Genomic DNA, 20,242 nt, shown 5'->3' on the forward strand with positions numbered 1-20,242 from the left:
GATTATCGATCAAACATTTTGCGATATACAGCGCTTTATTTGTATACGAATAGTGGGTGGTGAATACGAATGAATATACCAACATGCAGGATTCTGTTTCTATATTTATGATTCATTTTCGTACATAAAAAATTTTATTCTAACAATAAGTACATATGTAATATATGTTACAAGTATCGAATATATTTTCAATACTTCATTTATCAGGTAAAAGGAACAAACTACGAAGGTATAGTACGAATTATTTTTAATTAAAACGTTTAAGAGTATTTGTTGACAATACTTTTCATAGACATTATTAAAAAGCTGCCATGTATGCAACTGACATTCTGTGTCTTTATCCATGGAACTATAATTTTCTCTCTCATGAGCAATACTTGAAAATCATCGAAAATGTATGAAAACATTAAGATATTATGTAGCTCTATAGAGGAGTACAAGTTTTGGTTCTACAATTACTTTTGGACAAATGACATTTCATTACGTCATACCTAAGCCATTGCTCGAAAATCAACTATAAAAACTTATTGTAAATCAGTCGGTTTTTATCAAACATCTGCTCCTACCAAATCACAATAGTTATTTAAAAACGAATTGCAGGACGTTCCAATTCATGAAAATTTTTAATTCATTAAACGCACTTATATCTCAAAACATATTAATGGTTACCCTGAGACGCAAGAATGTTATATGTGTTGATATTTTTAATGAGTTCCCACATTTCGTTGTACATAACGACAAAAGTAACAATAATTGCTTTTGAAATATTGTAATACATAATATTATTAGAAAATGGAGGACCTTTGATAAACGCTTAAGTTAGGAAATTAAAGACTATTTTTTATAAAGATATTATGACACTACGGTTATGCCTCTTACACGCCTTATATCATAATCACTTTTGTAGATTACAGTATTAGTGATCGTTCACTGCATAATATGTACAGTATATGTATCAATGCTAAATACTTTGTTCGTTTAATTGTTTTATGTAAAAGAAATTATTCTTTTTCAAAATAAAAACATTGTACATTAAGAATGGTATAAAGGTGGAACAAAGTACTTAACACTGTACAAAACTTAATGCTATTATAAATAGGTATACGTACAATAAAGTACGTTTGTCTATATTGTACCCAAGCGAGTCCCGTAATCATTTGAACAAACATTTAGAATGAACTTTTGTTAGGATACTAGTTTAGTATTAACATATATTACTTAATACCTAATGTATCCGTACAACATTCACGCATATATAGGGACGTCGCCCAAAGTATAAGAGCTCTTGTGGTTTCTTTTTACTTATATATGTTGATAAAGGTAAAATTATAAAGTATCGCATATGTGGAATGTCTGAAGTATATAAAACGCTAAAGAAATTCATCACATAATTTCAGAATTAATAAGATGGACGTTGTGCGGATTTCTAGTGCATAATTCACAGATTAAATACAATAATACAAACGTTGTTACGATTAAAAGGAAGAAAAGTTTTAATACAAATATCAATATGCTAGCATGATAGAAATTCATTAACACTTCATTCGATTTGCTAATTTGAGAGAATTTGCTAATTATGTGAAATATAAACTGAGCAAATTTAGACGGAATAAATATAGATAAATGAAATTATTTTATGATTTGATCAATCTACAGTGGAATTTAACACAGTAACACATACTGTATTGGCAATTACAAATTCGTTGATATTTCATGATGTACATATAGTAAAGGACAGTCACTTCTCTTCTAACAATAGTTACACTCTAGGACTCTATTTTACTAATATTTATATTATTCATTATGAAAAGTTGTTACATAATTGATAGTAAAAATAAATACAGAAACGATATATTCTAGTAACATGAAACTTATGTTTCTCTACAAAACTATACTTACAATTATAAAAAAATGTTAGCTAATTAAATTTTTATTACAATTTATCTAAATGGCTTGAATTTTATACATACATATCGCATGCATACATCTGGCATAGTGGGCATGCTTTTACATTCATACACATTCTCTTCCTCGAAATATATTCATTGTTATTTTATAAATAATAGCTAGTACAAATACTATAAGAACAGCATGAATGTGAACCAACTTGAATATAAAGTTATAAATAAATGCAAAAATCTGAAGTTAAAAAATTTATAAATAATAAAATTTAAAAATTTCGGATATGAAGAAGTCCGATTGAGAACATTTAGAACTGTGTGTGTGTGACTGTTTATATGTACTAAAGAATTAATACAGACGGAAGAAGTAAAAATTACAATCACTGGAATATCGTACACAAAATTTGAATATGTCACCGACTTTTTGTGCAAAGTTATTGAATTTTATATGGGACATAAGTACATTAATGTACGCACAAACTATTTTTTTCGTGCAGCTTTTTCTGCTTTTCGTCGCATTCGTTCTATTTCTTTCCTCTCCTTGCGTTCCCGATCTGCTTGTGCTCTAAGTTCTTTCAATTTTCGTTTCAAATGGGATTTTTCATCTCCACAAATGCCAAAAGCTTTGAGGTCACGAGACTCAAGTCGTAGAAGGTTTCCACCATTAATTCCAGTTTCCAAAAAGCGCGGCGCATAACGTTCCAAACCAATTCCTGATAACCACTGACAAACCTAATACCATTTTTCAAATTACAAATCCAATATTTTGCAATAAATCTATAGTCTTTAGTAAAAATATTTCTTTAAATAGATATATACTTACTTGTTCTTTGGACCAATCGGTAACTGGTGCATTCTGCCAGAAGTGAGACTTCTTGTCACCTAAACCAAAGTCGCTTGGATGAGGAGGCAACCAAACTTCACTCGTATCTAGATCCATAATATTTACACACGGGAGGGGTAAAATTATGAAAAACAAAGTGTATAAAAGAAAAGAAGAAGGGATCAAGAATCAATCATTCACTGCTTGCATTGTGTTACGAATACCAAAAATACCTGTTTTAGACGGACTAGGGTCAACAGCAGGTGGGCTCACTGATCCACCAGAAGACAGACTAGAAGGTGAACTACCTGGATGATGCCAAGGTGTGGAACCACTACCAATTAAATTTGATGAAGGAATAGTGGCCTTTTTTACTGTATAGATAAACAAGTTATTATACAAAAAAGGAGCTACTATCTTTGAGATACTCTTTTTTAGGTATCTGATAAGATACATTACCTCTTTGATTAGCCTCGCTTACAGCTTGTCTTATTTCTTCCACTAAATGATGAGTAACTAAAGCTGGATCGCTAGAATGTGGATTATTTAAGTCACTAAAATCCCCAGAACTTTCTCTTGATGAAGACATGTCATTTCCACCAAGTCGTCTCTCTCTTTCTGCTAAAACTTGTTTTAACTGTTCTGCAAATGATGCTGGTGGTCCGGTTAGATCTATGTATAAAGAATCGATAAGAATTGTATATTTAAAGTTTTACAAAGATTGCATATAAAAAGAATAACAGAAAAACTACTTTTTTGAGATTGTGGCCAACTTTGTTCTGTCATAGCTCTGACTTGTGAACTAATAGTGCTATGTTGTCGAATTGCTGTCGGATGTGTAGGTTCCACGTGTTTACTTTTTAATGAACTAATTGAAGAACTACTGGAATAGGAACTCAAATTTGATTGCTTTGATGTTAAGTCATTTGGCGATCTGCTGCTTGTGTCCTGAGAAAGTAATTTAGAAGATGAATCTTCATCAGTATTGTCACCTGATTCGTCCAAACCATAATCCTGAAATACAAAATGATTAAATAAACATTTCGTTCCTGGATTTAGTAATTGTGACTATATACTTACAGAACTGCTGTTGCTAAGGCCACCAGAACGTTTAGGAAGTTGTCGATTTGCAAGTCCTCCTCTACTGGCAAGTTCAGCTTTACTTTTCCCAGCAGAATTATCAAGAAGTCGATGTGCAGGTACTGCTCGATCTAACTCTTCTTTGACTGGCAATGGGAGCGGTAGTTTTCTTTCGACCGTCGCTGTTTTATCACCATCATCCGGACTACTCAAATCTGATGTTTCAGTATCTGAAAGTTGACAACTAGTTGATGAGGGAGGAGGAGGTAATTGACGGCGCGATAACTGTGGCGTAACAATCCTAGCCGTAGTTCCATCATAAGGCAATCTCACTGGTAATCCAAACCTTCTTTGTGTTTCTGTTAATTCTACTTCCAATGTGATTACCTATAATTATTTATAATTAATTTTTTGCTACATATATATTGTTTTCATTTTTTTTACGATAATTGATAACATACCCTATCTTTCAAACTTTTAACAAGAGCGTTATATTCCGTATCCTTCTCTTGCAGTAACTGTTGGTAAAATTCATCTCTGGCAGCAATATCTGTGCGTAATTCGCGAGCTGCTCTCCTGGCTCGGGCATATTTTTGTTGTAAAGCAGCATTTTGTGCTGTTGCCTGAGAAAGCATTTCTCGCGCCGCTATTAAATCCTGTCTAGCAGTACCCAAGGCTCTTTCAGATTCGTGAAGTCGTAAACCAGATTCACGCAATTTTGCTGCATATTCTTCACTGCCAGCTCCACTGTTTTCTAAGTCTACAAGCTATGAATAAAACATTTCAAGTAAATTTTTTTGCAAATATATATACAAAATACATGTATAGGTTAATATTCCTTTAGTAAACCGTTTTATAATCCTTTATGTTAATTATGACAGCAAATCAAAACATAGAAGCTATATGAAATGGTAAAAACTGAACAAACTCATAAAAAATACACACTAAGCTACACACAAATTGATAAGTATAAGCATGTAACATACAAGCAGAGTGCATCAACACACAAGAATGACATAAAATTATGTATCTTATGACATTACCTTAGCTTTGAGTTTTTCCACCTCTCCATCTGCTAATGCTAGTTTATACTGACTCTGCAAGCAGTGAACAACGAACACAGTGCATAAGCAACACCAAAATATATTCACGCTTATAAAACCTATGAGGAAGTGCTTATGGTGTATATAAGATAGCAATATAAACAACATATATACATATATGTACAACAGATTATAATGCACATGTTCATACAAATTTATATATTGCATTCTATACAGCAATATTTAGATAAAATTGATAAAAACAAACACAAAACTGAATATTTTGTGCAATAATAAAATAATACAAAATATAGTTTGATATAAAAATTATAAAATTTCTAATTTAAATTATCTTTTAAAGGTAATGAGACCATGGTATGTATTTCTCATTAACTATATGTTTGAAGAGAATATAAAAAAACTTATAGATGAAAGCTATTATAACTAAATTATTATACACATAAAATAATGCAAATTACATATATTTTATACTACGTATTTCTTTTTTTATTAACAAAAAAATAATACCTCTTGTAAAAGCAGTCTTAAACTGTCAACATCGTTTTGTGTTGTAGCAGATGTATGTGGTGGTATTGATGAACTGATGATAGGGGATCTACTCCGACCGGAAGAAGATAAATAATTTTCTATGGGACTTTGAGGAGGTTCCCCTTCTGAACATGATGACATGGCTGGAGAACCTGGTATTCCTCCCATTCCTCCGACAGAAATGTCTTCACTACCTCGTTGGCTATCGGGTGAAGTATCCGAAAAATTAAGTTTTCTGTAGAAATTTACTTATTTTAAAATCTCTTAGATAGCCTTATGAAGTTTTTAATTGTTTGAAAATTGATTTCCCTCAGAACTTCAAGAGGCTTCGAGCTGTCATTGAAGTGGCCGCAATTTTCGTCATAAACATTAGCGAGCAAGGATAAACCATCATTGGGAAATCATTTTTAAAGAATATAAAGATTTGTTGGTTGTAAATTAATTGATTGATACCTTGCAGAATTGGCTTGTTGTTCTCTTTCTTTATCTGCTTGGAGGCTTTGTCGAATTAACATAGCTACTTCCGAATTTGGATCACGTTCTCTGCCAATTACAAAACGTACAAGACCTGAAGTATTACGAAGGACACTAGCTGCATATGCTTGTGTTACTCCAACTAGAGATTTTCCGTCTACTTCAACGATTTGATCGTTTACTTGTATTCTGCCTTCTCGAGCAGCTGCGCCTTTCTCTGTGATTGTTTTGACAAATATACCTAATTTTTCTAGACCTGCATCTGCACCGACACCCATTCCAATAATACTTAAACCAAGACCTTCTGGTCCTTTCATAAGTTCCACTGGAAATACCTAAGAAATTTGTTGCTTGTGTTACATGTATATACAAAATAAAACATGTACCATCGTTCAATATTGATTTTAAACAGTATTACCTCCATTTTTTCAACTCGCTTCTCAAGTTCATACTCTGCACTGGCAGCAACAGGATCTACATCCTCGTTTCGTCGATCGTACTCATTTACTGAATGTGTGGAATAAACTCTCATTGGTTTCGTATCAAATGAAACTTTAGACATTTTTTTAATTGGTATATTTGTTGGATAATCATCTTTTTCGTCATCTGATTCTGGTATCCCTGCAACTTCCATCCAAAAATGACCATCCTCAAAATAGTGTACACCATTTTCCACCAATACCTAAATAAACATTATAATATTTAATTATGACTTATTCTTAAATTATATTTAATAAACATATGTTTTATCTATGATCTTACAACTTTGCCGGGTGTTGGTGGAACATATTCGTCTTGATGTTCCGTTTCTGTATCATCGTTAATTTCGTAAGTATCGTTTAAGCTATTAACGGAACCAAGTAAACCACTTTCACTACCTGTTACAGAACCCACTTGACTCTCCGTCAACGAGTCTATTGTTAAATCGCTACGTGATCTATGGGACAAACTAAAAAGTCATAAAAATTTAGTATTTTTTAATGAAAAATTGTTGTAATTTTATACTAAATCATGTCACTGCGTGCTATTAATAAAAGTAACTAAAATCAATACATAGCATTAGCTGCAAAATAGTTTTATAAAACATAAAAAACATAAAAGACCAAACTGATTCACCTATAATCATTAGTGGTGCTATTTATAAGACTGGTATCAGGAGCAGACAAGACATCAGAAAGCCAATCTGGTGTATTATCTTGATCATCCCTTTCCCTCTCTTTGTCCATTTCTCTATTTTTATCAATAGAATTTTCTTCACTTACAACTTCAGCATGCGTAGTTGGTGATAATAATCTTGCTATCTCTTGAGCTTCCTCATCCGACAATAAAGCTGATCCTTGTCTAATTGAGTATTCATATGATTCACGATGCTTTTTTTATAATTTAATATCATGATCAATGAACTAAACATTTAACCAGACAATAATAATTAACTCACCTTATCTTTTTCTCTAGGATGCTGTGTTTTGTCCCAGAACATTATAAGTTTGTTTGAAGTCACATTCAAATAAACATGAATAGAAGAAAATATTAGAATTCAAAATAAGGAAATAAAAGTTATTAAGCTGTTTGCAAGTTGCTATGAAATTATTTGCCATATAACTAGAATTATCATAATGGTAAAATACAGAGACGTATTTAAAGAAATCTATATTGAAATTTTAGTGCATATAACTTTAAATACATTCATTATTATATACAATTTTGTGTATAGTTGTAATTATTTATTCAAGTAACTTACCGAGAACTTAGCAGGTTTTCTGCTTCATCAGCTGTCATAGTATCTGGTGTTACAGGAATTTGATTTGTAACAGCTTTAGAAAGATTTTCTGTAGCAGTATTAGAATCATTCTGTTCCATGACATGTTTCACATCCATTGCTGGTGTATGTTCCAGATTTGTAACAGTTTTAGTGTCACTGGAATCACTGTCATCATGAACACTACTTTCAGATACAATATGTTCATTTAGTTGTTTCTTTTCTATATGTTGTTGTGTTACAGTAGCAGGTGATACATTTTGAGGTATATTAATTTGTTGAACTGTACTCGTAGAAGTATTTTCTTGCAACCTCAACTTTGCCAGTTCAGCTTTTTGTTTCTCTTGTTCCCATGTTGTTTGTGGTTGATCTAATTGTTCTATACTTCTATTTAGAATATTGCTTATTGTTTGGGAATTGGATTTAGATGATGATACTGTATCTCCTGCTAATGTTATGAATTCTTTTTTATTATTCGTTTTTGACATCAATTTGGACGTATTTTCTGAATGTGCAGTATCATCTACTTCTGTTTCTTTGTTAATCGATTTTTCTGGTGAATTATCAGCACTCTGAACACTTGGAACTATTGAGCATTGATTTGTGTTTAAATAATCTTTTTCTATTTGATCTACTTTATTATCCGCTTCGACAAAACTTGACCGTTTTCCAGATACTTCTTCTTTATTTTTTGCTAGTTTTTCTCGTACAGAGATCTTAATTTGATCATTTTTGGCATTAGATACTGTTTTCTGACATATTGTTTCAGAAAATGTATGCCTTTCATTGGCAATATTTGATTTTGACTTATTATCTAAGACTACATTTTGATTTCCTTCTGTAATCGCTGAATTTATTCGTACATGATCTTGATTACTATCTTGAGATATCTTATTATGGCAACCTTTTGTTGAATCAGTTTTTATTAAAGCATTTTCTTCTACATTTGTGTTTACTTGTGGCTTAACTTCATCGTTTTGGGTAGAAACTTCTTGATTTTGTTGCATTCTTTTTACATATGGCGAAGGTATTGGTATATCCTTATGTTCTAAAGGTGGGTATTCTTGATCTGAACTAACAACGGATGGTGGACGTTGTCCCAAACCAGCAGCTTGAAGATCGACGCGTACATGAGATCGCCGAATAACTGTCGTAGTATCTGGTTCATTGAATTTTGAATTTTTTTCTAAACTATCCTTTTCAGCAATGGATTCTGTATATGCTGCAGGCTTTTCTTGTTCTTCATGTTGCAAATCATAACTGTTACGTCCTTAAATATCAAAATATCATTTATTGTTATTTATAATAAAAAAATTTACATGCTATGCGTAAATATATGTATATTATCAATTTATAAGAGAAAATGTGAAATACCTCGGCAATCAATGCAAAGTAGTCGTAGACACATGGTACTTGTATTTCTTTTATGTATAAAATAATAAACAATTTATAGAATTGTAAAATCACATGCACAATAAAAACACTGTGGTTAACGTTTTTTTAAACTACAACCATAACTTTGAATGTTTTAAAATTTCTCATAACATATAATGTTTAATAAAAATGTGTTGGATATGATGGATAAAATGACACACATATTTTACATAAAGGATTCAGGAAATATTAAAAAAAAAGCAATTTTGTAATATAAAATTGAAATTACTATTTCTAAAAATTTTTCTAAAAAATATTTTTAAAAACACATTGCAAAAAATTTAACATATTACACAAAAGATAATTTATGAATCACTTATATACATCTTTATGAAAAGTGTAAATCCACTTTTCATAAAGCAACTACCATAAAAATTATATTAATTTTCAATACAGATTTTTTATAAGCACTGATAAACAAATTATTAAAATTTGTAAAGTACTTCTCTGAAATAAATGGTGTGAAGTAGAACCAGACAGAAGCAGAACAGAATACACAGATTTCTATAAATAATACTGTTGAACCAGTAGGAGGAACTAAGATCAAGAAGAGAAGGAGAGGGAAGAGAGGGAGAACTTCCTTCTGCACTGTTACTTTTTAGTATTTTGGCACATAGCCACAATAAAATTGCAAAATTTAGATATATTGTAAGATAATTGTTTTATAGTAATTAATAAAATATAAAATTCACTTATTAAAATATAAAATTTAGTTAAATTTATGTTTGTACATATGTATATAATGTATTTCCTATTATATATGTTTGTATAGGTATGAATTGTGTTATTGTATACGTATGAATCGAATTATTCACATATACTATACCGGCTTGAAATTTTTCTGACATTTCCTTATCTGCCTTCTCTTCTTTACTATCCTTGGAAGGGGAGCTAGGGGAGCTCATACTAGAAGATGCACTATCCGTACCTCCAGAAGGTGGTCTCAATTCCGGATCTGGAGATTTTGACGACTCTATTTTCTTTTCTTCTGTCAGATTATCTTTTTTCCTCACAGTATTTATACATGGTCTGGCCCAGTCTGGTCGTGGATCAGGTCTTACAACTTCATTTTTGGCTTCTGTATCTTCCCTGACACATTTTAAATCAGTTGCTTTCTTTAAAATTTCATCGTTTTTGGCTAACCATTCATTTCTCCACTCAGAAGTTTTAGGTGGCGAACGTATAACGTTTGAAGGATAATTTAAATATTCAGGAGCATCAAGAAGGTCACTATCTTTCCTTGTTTTACTTTCCATTGACATACTAACAATATTTTCTATTGACATACTTCGTGTTGGACTAGACATATCAGAATTTCTTTCATAAGAGGAAATATGTGACTTTGTTTGTGAATAAATATCGATACTTGAACTTGCAAGAGTATTTTTAAGAGGTAATGCACAACTTTCAGAACTGTTTTTCGAATGATGCACTGAAGTATTTTTCGATGTATCTGCATTTCGTGAATGCAATTTAGCTGCAGTATTCTTTTGCACTACTGCATATTCTGGGATGAACGCATCTTGTGTTTTCTCTACTGTAGGATTTTTTGAAATTTCCCTTTGTTCTTGATTTCTTTGGAAATGTTTATTTTGTACATTTATATTCTTTTGTACAACTGCATATTCAGGTATAGTCGGTGAAGTATCAAAATATTTATTTATGGTAGCATATTCCGGACTACTAGGAATATCTGGTGGAGATATTGCAGCAATACTAGCTGGTCTCTCTTTCTTTGTATTTGAAGTAGAAGAGTTTCTTGTTGGTGGTAATGGTGGAGGTGGTGATATGGCTGACGATCTAACAGAACAAAAGCTTGCAGATCTTGTAGCTGGATTAGCAGAAATATCTGATGATCTTTTTGACTCACTATCAGTACTTGCAGCATTTTGTACATGTCCTACAGAAGTAGCTTCAACATTCACTTTATTTGCACTCTGATTTAAAGAACTTTGAACCAAAGATCTATTTGGGTCTGAATTATATCTACTTGGTCTTGTTTTTGAAAAGTGACTAGTCCAATTTTTTTGTTTTTCAATTAATTCTTTTGAGTTTAATCTCCTCTCTGGTTTTTCTGGTTTCTCTGGCCGATCATCCAAACGATTTTCTTTGCCATAATTTTTTTCAAATTTTCCAAAGCCTGCTCGTGATTTATGTTTATCTGGTATATTATCCAAACCATGATTATGACCATTTTCAAAATGTCTTTCAGCATTCAAAGCTGGTACACTTGCACTCCAATTGCTCAAATGATCTCTGGTTCCTGGAGGTGATGGTGATCTAGGACGTGGTGATCGAGCTGGAGATGTACAACCTGAACCAGAATTTGCAGAGCTAGAACGTGATCTCAAACCATGTAAGTTACTAGGTTTTGTAATCCTGTCCACCCTACACAGAAGATATACTCTAAAGATAACTGAATAGCATATTATATATTTTATACATTTATTTCCTATTTGCTATTATACACTTACGGTTTATTTGGTTTATTCTCCTCCCCAAGTTTTTCAAAAAGTGCACGTGCATTATTAAAACGGGCTACATGACTCTCGGTCCTAACAACTGTAACTTGTGTAGGAGATTCTTTTAAAGGCACAGCTGGTTCCTTGAAACCATCTGATAGAATATTATTTGTTCTATGGCTTAGATTATCCAATTGTGGTTTTGATTGAAAGATATTTGCAATGGCTGAAACCTTTGAGCCACCAACTCGTTTCTTTTCTTCCACTGTTGCCATGATGTATTTCTCCTAACAGAAAAGTGATGTAAAATATTGTGTAATGCACATAGCACTTATGAACTCTATAAAACTAATAAGTTTTTAAAAAAATATATATATACATTATATGTTATTATTACCTGCACTTCTTGTATATAAAAGTGATGAATTTTACAATTTGATGTATTTCAGCCCATTGTCATTCATATATTTTTTGTATTTACCATGTTTTTAATGATCTGAAAAGAAAGATATTATACTAATAGGTGTGACATGAAAGTAATTGATTGTACATGATTTAACTCATGAATAAATTTGATACATTATATTTATTTATAAAATTGTTTTGTATCTACATCTGAATTTTAATGTTTCATAAATGTTTATGCAGGTCATTGATTTATCAACTCTCAAGACATGTCTTTGAAGTGCAAAGCATATTCTTTGGTAACATTAGTGGAACATTTTATTATGTTACATATTAGATATATTTACTGTGATTGTCTGAAATGATTTAAGTTAGACTTAAATGGAAGGCATAGCATAAAGAGGTGGGGTCTTGTCTGGGCTTCACCCTCCTCCTATTGCCATAGCACACCATGCTCCTGCAATCAATACTTGAATCCTTTCTCTGTAGTTGAAGTATGAAAAGTGGAAGCATGCACATGTTATATTCTTATATTATGTACAGTGCATATAATGTATACATCTTTGTAATAATAGGTTAAAGTTAAATGTAGCTTAAAATAAATAATAAAGCTACTGTAGCAAACTTTTTTTCATTTATATAATCTTTTCTATAATATTTTATGTACAATATTTAAAAAAATTATCTTTACTATTTATTCTTCCAATATTTACTTAATTAAATATAAGTATATTCAATAAAAAAATTATGATCCAACTGTAATAAATTAATCACAAAATATATAGTATCATTAACTATTAATCAAAAGATATTTATAAAAAATTATATGGTAGTGTTTATTTATTCTCTATCATCTTTTTTATAATATGAATCTGTTATACCTAAACAATTATGTTACATATATTAAAAAAAATAAAAATAATATAATATTTTATAATTAAAAGAGTTTGCTAATATTATTAAAAGTTATATTGATTCATATTTATGATTCATATTTATCAGATAATACAAACATCTATTAATAATAATATAAAATGTTACTCTGAATGAATTATAGAAACAGAAGCAAATTTGCAAATTTTAATTCAATAGTTAAGTTAACAAAATTTGTATACTAGCTTTCTTTAAGTATGAGATTTTTTGTATGAGTTTTTATTAAATGTTTTAACATTAATGAATTTGCTTGAATTTTTGCTGAATTCCTCACTTTCCATTTACATACCTAAATAAAGAAAATAAAAATATTTGTATCATATCATAAATTTTTCAATAATAATTATTACAACAACGTATTCACCTTAAGCTTGAAAATAAACACAGATAGATAAGCGGAACTTTAAATAATATTAAAAAAAAATAAATATAAGTTTAAGAGAGAAAAGGAGTTACTCATAATAATTCTGCATGTGTAAAATTTAAAATGCATCTATGGATGTTACAAAATGTGAATAATTCATTATGAGTAATCAAACAATATTTACAAAAATTCAAGTAAACGTACGTTGTATTTCGCCATTATAAGCTGCCAGACCAGCGAATTTGAGCCTTGTAAAAAATTTACAATAGTAGTTATCATTGAAAAATTCTTTTAACACACAATTTTTTTAATAACTTTCAATTTATAACAAAGTAATATACTCGCAATCAAATCGAATTACTTTTAAATAAAGTATGACAAATTGTTTATAGAAAGTATAAACTAACCAGAGGTGTCACCATGTGCACGAAACCATTTTCCTTTATAAGATGTATTTTCAGTGTTTTCTATCTTCTTTTTTCTAGTGGCACGGCTTTTTTCTCACATGTGCAAACACGATCGTAAGAATATTGTTTTATCAAATTCTAGGTAAATATGATAAGACTTAACTGTCGACTTTGTCAAGATTGCTTATATCCGTGACAGACGCTTATTCCCAAAAATTTTTTATTCTCTCATATACAATAATACTTGCACAATAATGATAAACGCGTGAACCGATGTATTACTTTTAATTCTAGTTCCTAAATAGCCACTACTTATTTCTGGCAATGAATTATGATTAATTTTACATCACGAAACACTTTCACAACCGGCTGTAATCTACCCGTGTCAACAACCCGTGAAAAATGATCCAAGATGGTCGTTATCTCTTTTTAAAGATGGCGACCGTGGATGATGCTAGGGATTTTAATTCTAACAAATTTTATCTGGAAAAAGATGTTTTATCCCCTTTCTATGTGTTTTTACATTTTATATTTAAATACATCTCGATTTAAATAAAAAATTTAAATCAATGATCTTCAATAAATCAGTAAGATAAATCCTATCCTATAATGATAAGAAAATATATATAGTTTCGCATGTATTTAAGAAACTTTATCGTCGGCCAAAATTCTATTATTTTCTGTATTTAAGGAAGATAGTTTTTTCTATAGAAAATATGTAAGTTTGTAAATAATTTTCAAAATAAAATGGAAATAATAAAATAAAATTTCCTAAAATTCATGATAAATGTTCGGCTTGGATTTTCACCTATAATTCTTCCTATCGATCGTAATGAACACGTCATATAATGGACGCCATGGTTTATGCATCCGCTAGGAGATAATCAGCTATTGTGTTTTCATGGAGAAAAAACCCAATTCCTTGTGGAAGTCTCCTGTGTATTTCGTGCAGAGAAATAATAGAAATAGTTGTTAAACGCATGGTAGTCATTGAGCATTCTTGCGTGAGGTGCGAAGTGTTAAGTGAAGAACGAGTGTGCACGTAAGTGTGTACGAGCTGCGTAAAGGTTTATAACATCAAGGACTTATGTTTGTAAAACGAACTTTTTTAATGAAATCAATGACAAAAAAGATGGTTTTGAGTATGTTTTGTGGTGCTGACGTTGCTATTAAGAATAATATTCACGACGAACTTTCCTAGGCATAGCCTTCGCGTTTTAAAAAAGACTGCATAGAGACGTCAAACGAGTATGATGTGTTATTATCTGAAATACAGAAAAACTCGAAGACTCCTCGCCTTCTCATATTAAATAGGCTAAAAAAGTACATTTTAGCAAGACTATCTACTTATAATAAACCTTATGATAAACTTTTGTATATAAAGTTTAAAAGAGATATTTGTGTTCCGTAGAGCAACAAGAATTGTGTCACTACACTCTGTTAAATTAAAGAAAGAAAATCTCTGCAACATTTAAAGCATGTTTATTTTTAACTTATACATGGACTTAAATGCTCATGAATTATTAAGAAAAAGGAGCTTTTCCTTTGCTGAACATTGTTTCTAGCAAAACAAAAACTTTAGCGGTATTAGATATAATCTATATCTACTTGAAGCAAGAAATACTTGAAGTCTTGCAGTAATAGTAGATATATATTGAAAACTTCTATAAGACTTATAAATATTTTAATTAAACTGCATAAGGACAATTTTAATATTAAACATTTTGACAAATGGACTTTTTAATCTTTTACCACAGTGACTTAAATCGGATTTTATGTGCAATCTTCTGAACTTTTCTTCTCATATACTAAAAATGTTACTGCATTATTTCCTACTACGTAATTGTTATAAAATCTACAAGATCCATTCAAATATGATATTGTTCTTGGACAAGTATTATTGCATACTGGATATCCATCTAGTAAGCCCTTTTTTATATTTGCGTTTCAGAAAAGGTTTAAAGGCACCAGAACTGCATTGGCTCTCTCTTCATACAAGAAAACCCGAAAAATCCAGAAATACAAAGCCTGGATGACGGGACAAGTGACAACATACTTTTGAGCAATAGTGAAAGTGATCAAATAAAAAGTGAAAATATGGACAATAATACAGATGGAGACAACTTAAATCTGAGCTGCGGGGAAAATGACATAGTGGATGAATTAAAAATTGCTGCAGATGAAACTTATGATACACGTAGTGAAGTTTCATCTAGTAGTTCAAATTCTGATTCTAGTCAACCAAGCATAAGCTCTGTTTCAACAAAATCTTCACGTGGAGATAATAAACGTAATCGAAAAAATAGGGGGAAGCGTGCTAGATCTAGAGATTCTAAATCTTCTAGCCCTGAAACAAAACGTGCAAGATCTAAGGAGAGCAAAGGAGTTACTAAGAGCTATGATTATGCAACAAAATTAAATTACTTGTTTAGAGATGCAAGGTTGGATATTTTTTAAAATACAAATCCTTTTTATATATATTTCTTTTTACAAAATTAATGTGTGAATTATAATTATGAACTATTACTATCTGAAATTACTTATAAATATTTAGATAAGTATAATAATATAAAAATGCCAAGAACATGTCTTAAAGTTTTTTTTATCAGATTTTTCATCATCAAATCAAATAATGCTGAAAATGTCACACTATCAAAGGCTAAAGGAGTATGGAGTACATTACCCCAAAATGAAGCCAATTTAAATCAAGCTTATAGAGAATCCAGAAATGTTCTGCTTGTTTTTTCTGTGAAAGAATCAGGGAAGTTTGCTGGGTTTGCAAGACTGAGTACAGAATCTAGAAGAGATGGAGCACCAATTTCTTGGGTTTGTATATTTAATTTAAAAAATATATATATCTTTGAAGATTGTGTTACATGTTGCTAGGAAGGAAGTTTATATATATTTTAGGTACTACCACCTGGGTTGTCTGCAAAAGCTTTGGGTGGTGTATTTAAAGTTGATTGGATATGTAGGAAAGAATTACCATTTACAGCAACACTACATTTATATAATCCATGGAATGATGGTAAACAGGTGAAAATCGGACGTGATGGGCAGGAAATCGAACCAAGAGTTGCAGAAGAATTATGCCGATTATTTCCAGAAGATGAAGGTACATGAAAGTATACAATATTTTCCTGCGAGAAAAAGAATACAATTGTTATAACTTATAATAAATCTTTTAGGAATTGAAATGACTCCTATTTTGAGAAAATCTAAGGAAGCAGCAAAACATATTATGAAATCTCGTTCATATCGGGATAATAGACCTGTTAATAGCAGCCCTAGATTTTTGCGCTCAAGGGGAGGCAGAGGACGTAGACTTTTCTTAACTTCACGATCTCGTTTAGCTTCATTAGCTAGAGGATCCCATTTAGTTGGTACTGAACATAGAGGATCAAGAGATCATCATCATCATCGGTATGCTACTTGGTTCAATCGAAGTGATTCTCCTTATTCCAAGTATGTACGTGTTTTGACATATGTCGTAAATCTAATATGTTATTTTTGATAGAAATGAATTTTATAGGGGATACGGTAGCACAGGATTGGGTGTAGCTGCTGCAGCTGAAGCATATGTTGCAGATTATATGCGTACTATGCAACATCAGCTGCCTCCTCTACCTCCTTATGCTGCACCTCATCCATATGATTCTTTACCTCCGCCGCCGCCACCACCTAGGTATTACGATGGTTTACCATTACCACCTGATTACAGTGCAGCAGCATCCGCACTTGAAAAACGTAGTTACGAAAGGAGTGTAGACGAATTCTTGTGGAGAACAGCAAGTCGTCATAGCCGACACAGTGACCATCGATCCTCTCGTGATCATCATCATAGATATAGGGACCGTAGATAAGAAATTTTGAATATTATCTTCATTCACCTATTCTGTCATTTCTTCATTCATGCACATATAGTAAGGGTTTTTAAGGTACCGTAACACTTATAATCATGGCAATAGTAAATGTTTAATTATCATGTGATTATTCGTACTAATAATTCAGAAAGAAGTAATTTAAAGTTTTAATTGTATAGATAAACATATTTACATATTTGAGTAATACTTCGTTTTTAACAGGATTGAAATATCATTTTAAATGAAATAATACGAAATTGTAAGAATAATTTAATCAATTTTTTCTTTTACATAATATATAATAAAAAAGCTGTAAAACTGATTCACAATTTACCAGCTCCTGTGTTATATGCATTTAGTATCAATGAAACATAAGTTTTTTGATTAATAGTCCACTTAACTTAGTTTCTAATTTTTACTACTTATTTTCTAATCTTTTCATTATATTCAATTTAAACATATATATATGTATATTTTTGTAATTTTTACATATGTTGATATATTTGAGCTTTTTTTACAAATAAAAATATTGAATTGTGAATCAACTAAATCATGATAAACAACTGCTTTTGCATTATTTAATATACGAATCTCTATAATCGAATTGTATCATTTTAATATAGACCACTGCCGTCGATAAAAATTTACTTTTCCAGCACTCCAAAACGATTAAAACGAATAAACTACTTAATATAAACTACAATCTTTTCACAAACAAAAATTTATGAAGATAATCAATAGCAGAAAAAAATATTTTGGTCATAATTAGCAATATGTATCACTCATAAATTGCATGTAATTATCGCTATTAAGTACAGAAACAGCCTAACATTACGAATTTACTGATTTATATAGTATGTTTTTGATGTTATTTCGTAGTAAAGATTTTAAAAAAATTGATTGATTTTGCCTCTTTTTCACCTTTTCAACAACATCACGTTCGATCTTTTCTTCATCATTATGCAGGAATAATGGAACTAAGAGATAAGTTTTATCTTTTATTCCACTTCCACAGGCAATTCATGGACGGATGTTTTAATGTTGGCAGTTGATGACTGTCACAATAATCTATTCAGTTTTAATTATGTCACTTCAAATACAATTTGTAAAATGCATGCTATGTGTTATTTTATACATTGCAGTTTGCTTTTTTTTATTAAAAATAAAACAGGGTACTTACTTAACACAATATCCAGTTTCGTTGTTTTTAGTAAAGTATAATCAAACAAAGAAAGAATGTTCTGTAGTTTCTCAATCAGTTAATAAAATAAAAAATCTCAATCAGGTAATAAAACCAATCAATTTAGAAATGGAACTTTTAGAACATGATGAAATGAAAGGAGAATTAATAAATTTACAGGTAAGCAATTAGACGTTTATACTACTTGAATGTAGTATATAAAATATATATGTGCGTATACCACCAGTATTTTTTTTTTTTAAATAGGAATGTGCAATTATTCTGCAACAAATTTCGAATGTATGTATGAAATATAATTTAAAAACTCCTCTGATAAAAAGGCATTTTTTATATAATGCTGAACATAAATCAATGTACTGTTGGATTCGCAAAGTAGCTTCAACAAGTTTTACAAAATTATTTGCAGATATGAAAAATCGTCCACCCACGCGAAGCTATTATAAGTACTTATAGTTTTTATTAATTATTTGTATAAATAATTTTTTCAATTACTTTAACTTGTAAATTATTTATAGAGATGTAGACATTTTATCACCACGAACATTAAAGGAATTGCAACTTTTATCAAATGATACAAAAATATTTAAACTTCTTGTTGTACGAGATCCTTTTCAAAGGCTTGTGTCATCATATAGGTATATATATAATTTTCAGTATTTCGTGCATAATTAATTATTAAATAACATTATATCTTTTTACTTTTAGAGATCGAATAGCAGATAATTCAAAACATACTGCACAAGCTTGGATTTATACAGAAAAGATATTCCGTTTTACAAGACCTCAATTGTTTCATTCGAATACAACAACTGGTAATTTTCAAGAAAAAGTATTTACATCTGATAAAAGGTATAATGATTATAAAAATATCTTTATTCAATTGTTAATAGATTTTAACACATACTTATCTTTTGTGAAGGTTAAAGATAGTACCAACTTTTAAAGAATTTTTGGAGTGGCTTTTACAAACCTCTGAAAAAGATGATGTTCATTGGACTCAATACTATTCACACTGTGCTGTATGCGACGTACGATATAATTATGTCCTAAAGTTAGATAATTATACATATGGACAAATTAATTATGTGTTCTCTAAATTTGGTCTGGATAAAAATAAGGCATATTTTCCTATGTTAGGGGAAACGCAGGGTGGACACACAAACTTTGACATTACATGCAAATATTTCGCAAATTTGACACAAGATATAGTTTTAAAATTGTACGAAAAATATAAAATTGATTTTGAAATGTACAATTACAATATTAATCGGTATATAAATTGTGCAAAGAAAAGATTCGTTGAAAAAAAACCATAATTTAATAGAGAAATACAATATTTTGTAGTAAGAAAAATGTATTTATTTTTCGTTTGTATAAAAATGCATTTCATACTTATAATCCATGAAATTAGATACTACAAACATAGCACTATGTATTTTTATAAATATCTGTAAAAATTAAAATACATATTCAAAAATAATTTCAGTAAAATTACTATTATACATATGTCACTTGTTCCTGTACTGTATCATCATATGTACTAT

The 20,242-nt window shown here is 30.4% G+C and overlaps 3 protein-coding genes across 13 annotated transcripts; 2 read left to right on the forward strand and 1 right to left on the reverse strand.

Annotated features, from left to right (window-relative positions):
- Nucleotides 1-230: 230 nt before the first annotated feature.
- Nucleotides 231-14,051, reverse strand: LOC117230253. 8 transcript variants are annotated; one of them, XM_033487484.1, is made up of 19 exons: nucleotides 13,635-14,051; nucleotides 11,923-12,021; nucleotides 11,538-11,812; nucleotides 9,992-11,451; nucleotides 7,612-8,899; nucleotides 7,309-7,329; nucleotides 6,987-7,211; nucleotides 6,633-6,819; nucleotides 6,289-6,552; nucleotides 5,850-6,205; nucleotides 5,376-5,631; nucleotides 4,848-4,901; nucleotides 4,266-4,571; nucleotides 3,805-4,191; nucleotides 3,474-3,738; nucleotides 3,184-3,396; nucleotides 2,958-3,098; nucleotides 2,725-2,831; nucleotides 231-2,633 (listed from the first exon to the last, which is right to left on the reverse strand). In XM_033487484.1, exons 3-19 carry the CDS (start codon nucleotides 11,798-11,800, stop codon nucleotides 2,382-2,384), a joined length of 6,045 nt encoding a protein of 2,014 aa, XP_033343375.1. In that variant the 5' UTR covers nucleotides 11,801-11,812; nucleotides 11,923-12,021; nucleotides 13,635-14,051; the 3' UTR covers nucleotides 231-2,381. The 8 variants fall into 8 exon arrangements, with proteins under 8 accessions (XP_033343375.1, XP_033343372.1, XP_033343369.1 ...); XM_033487481.1 differs by having other exon boundaries at nucleotides 5,376-5,598; nucleotides 9,890-11,451; XM_033487478.1 differs by having other exon boundaries at nucleotides 9,890-11,451.
- Nucleotides 14,052-14,445: 394 nt separating this feature from the next.
- LOC117230256 (YTH domain-containing protein 1) lies at nucleotides 14,446-18,397 on the forward strand. 4 transcript variants are annotated; one of them, XM_033487489.1, is made up of 6 exons: nucleotides 14,449-14,957; nucleotides 15,586-16,075; nucleotides 16,244-16,460; nucleotides 16,545-16,749; nucleotides 16,823-17,099; nucleotides 17,167-18,397. In XM_033487489.1, the coding sequence occupies exons 2-6, from the start codon at nucleotides 15,732-15,734 to the stop codon at nucleotides 17,495-17,497; spliced, it is 1,374 nt and encodes a 457-aa protein (XP_033343380.1). In that variant the 5' UTR covers nucleotides 14,449-14,957; nucleotides 15,586-15,731; the 3' UTR covers nucleotides 17,498-18,397. The 4 variants fall into 4 exon arrangements, with proteins under 4 accessions (XP_033343382.1, XP_033343383.1, XP_033343380.1 ...); XM_033487490.1 differs by having other exon boundaries at nucleotides 14,449-14,676; XM_033487491.1 differs by having other exon boundaries at nucleotides 14,446-16,075; nucleotides 16,823-17,057; nucleotides 17,152-18,397.
- A 119-nt stretch (nucleotides 18,398-18,516) lies between these two features.
- On the forward strand, nucleotides 18,517-20,041 carry LOC117230257 (carbohydrate sulfotransferase 11-like). The gene is made up of 5 exons (XM_033487493.1): nucleotides 18,517-18,857; nucleotides 18,945-19,141; nucleotides 19,214-19,333; nucleotides 19,404-19,547; nucleotides 19,618-20,041. Exons 1-5 carry the CDS (start codon nucleotides 18,549-18,551, stop codon nucleotides 20,012-20,014), a joined length of 1,167 nt encoding a protein of 388 aa, XP_033343384.1. The 5' UTR covers nucleotides 18,517-18,548; the 3' UTR covers nucleotides 20,015-20,041.
- The last annotated feature ends 201 nt before the right edge of the window (nucleotides 20,042-20,242 follow it).

Source organism: Bombus vosnesenskii, unplaced genomic scaffold (assembly GCF_011952255.1).
Source record: "Bombus vosnesenskii isolate JDL3184/JDL3185 unplaced genomic scaffold, Bvos_JDL3184-5_v1.1 scf7180000013266, whole genome shotgun sequence".
Classification (NCBI taxonomy): Eukaryota; Metazoa; Arthropoda; class Insecta; order Hymenoptera; family Apidae; genus Bombus; species Bombus vosnesenskii.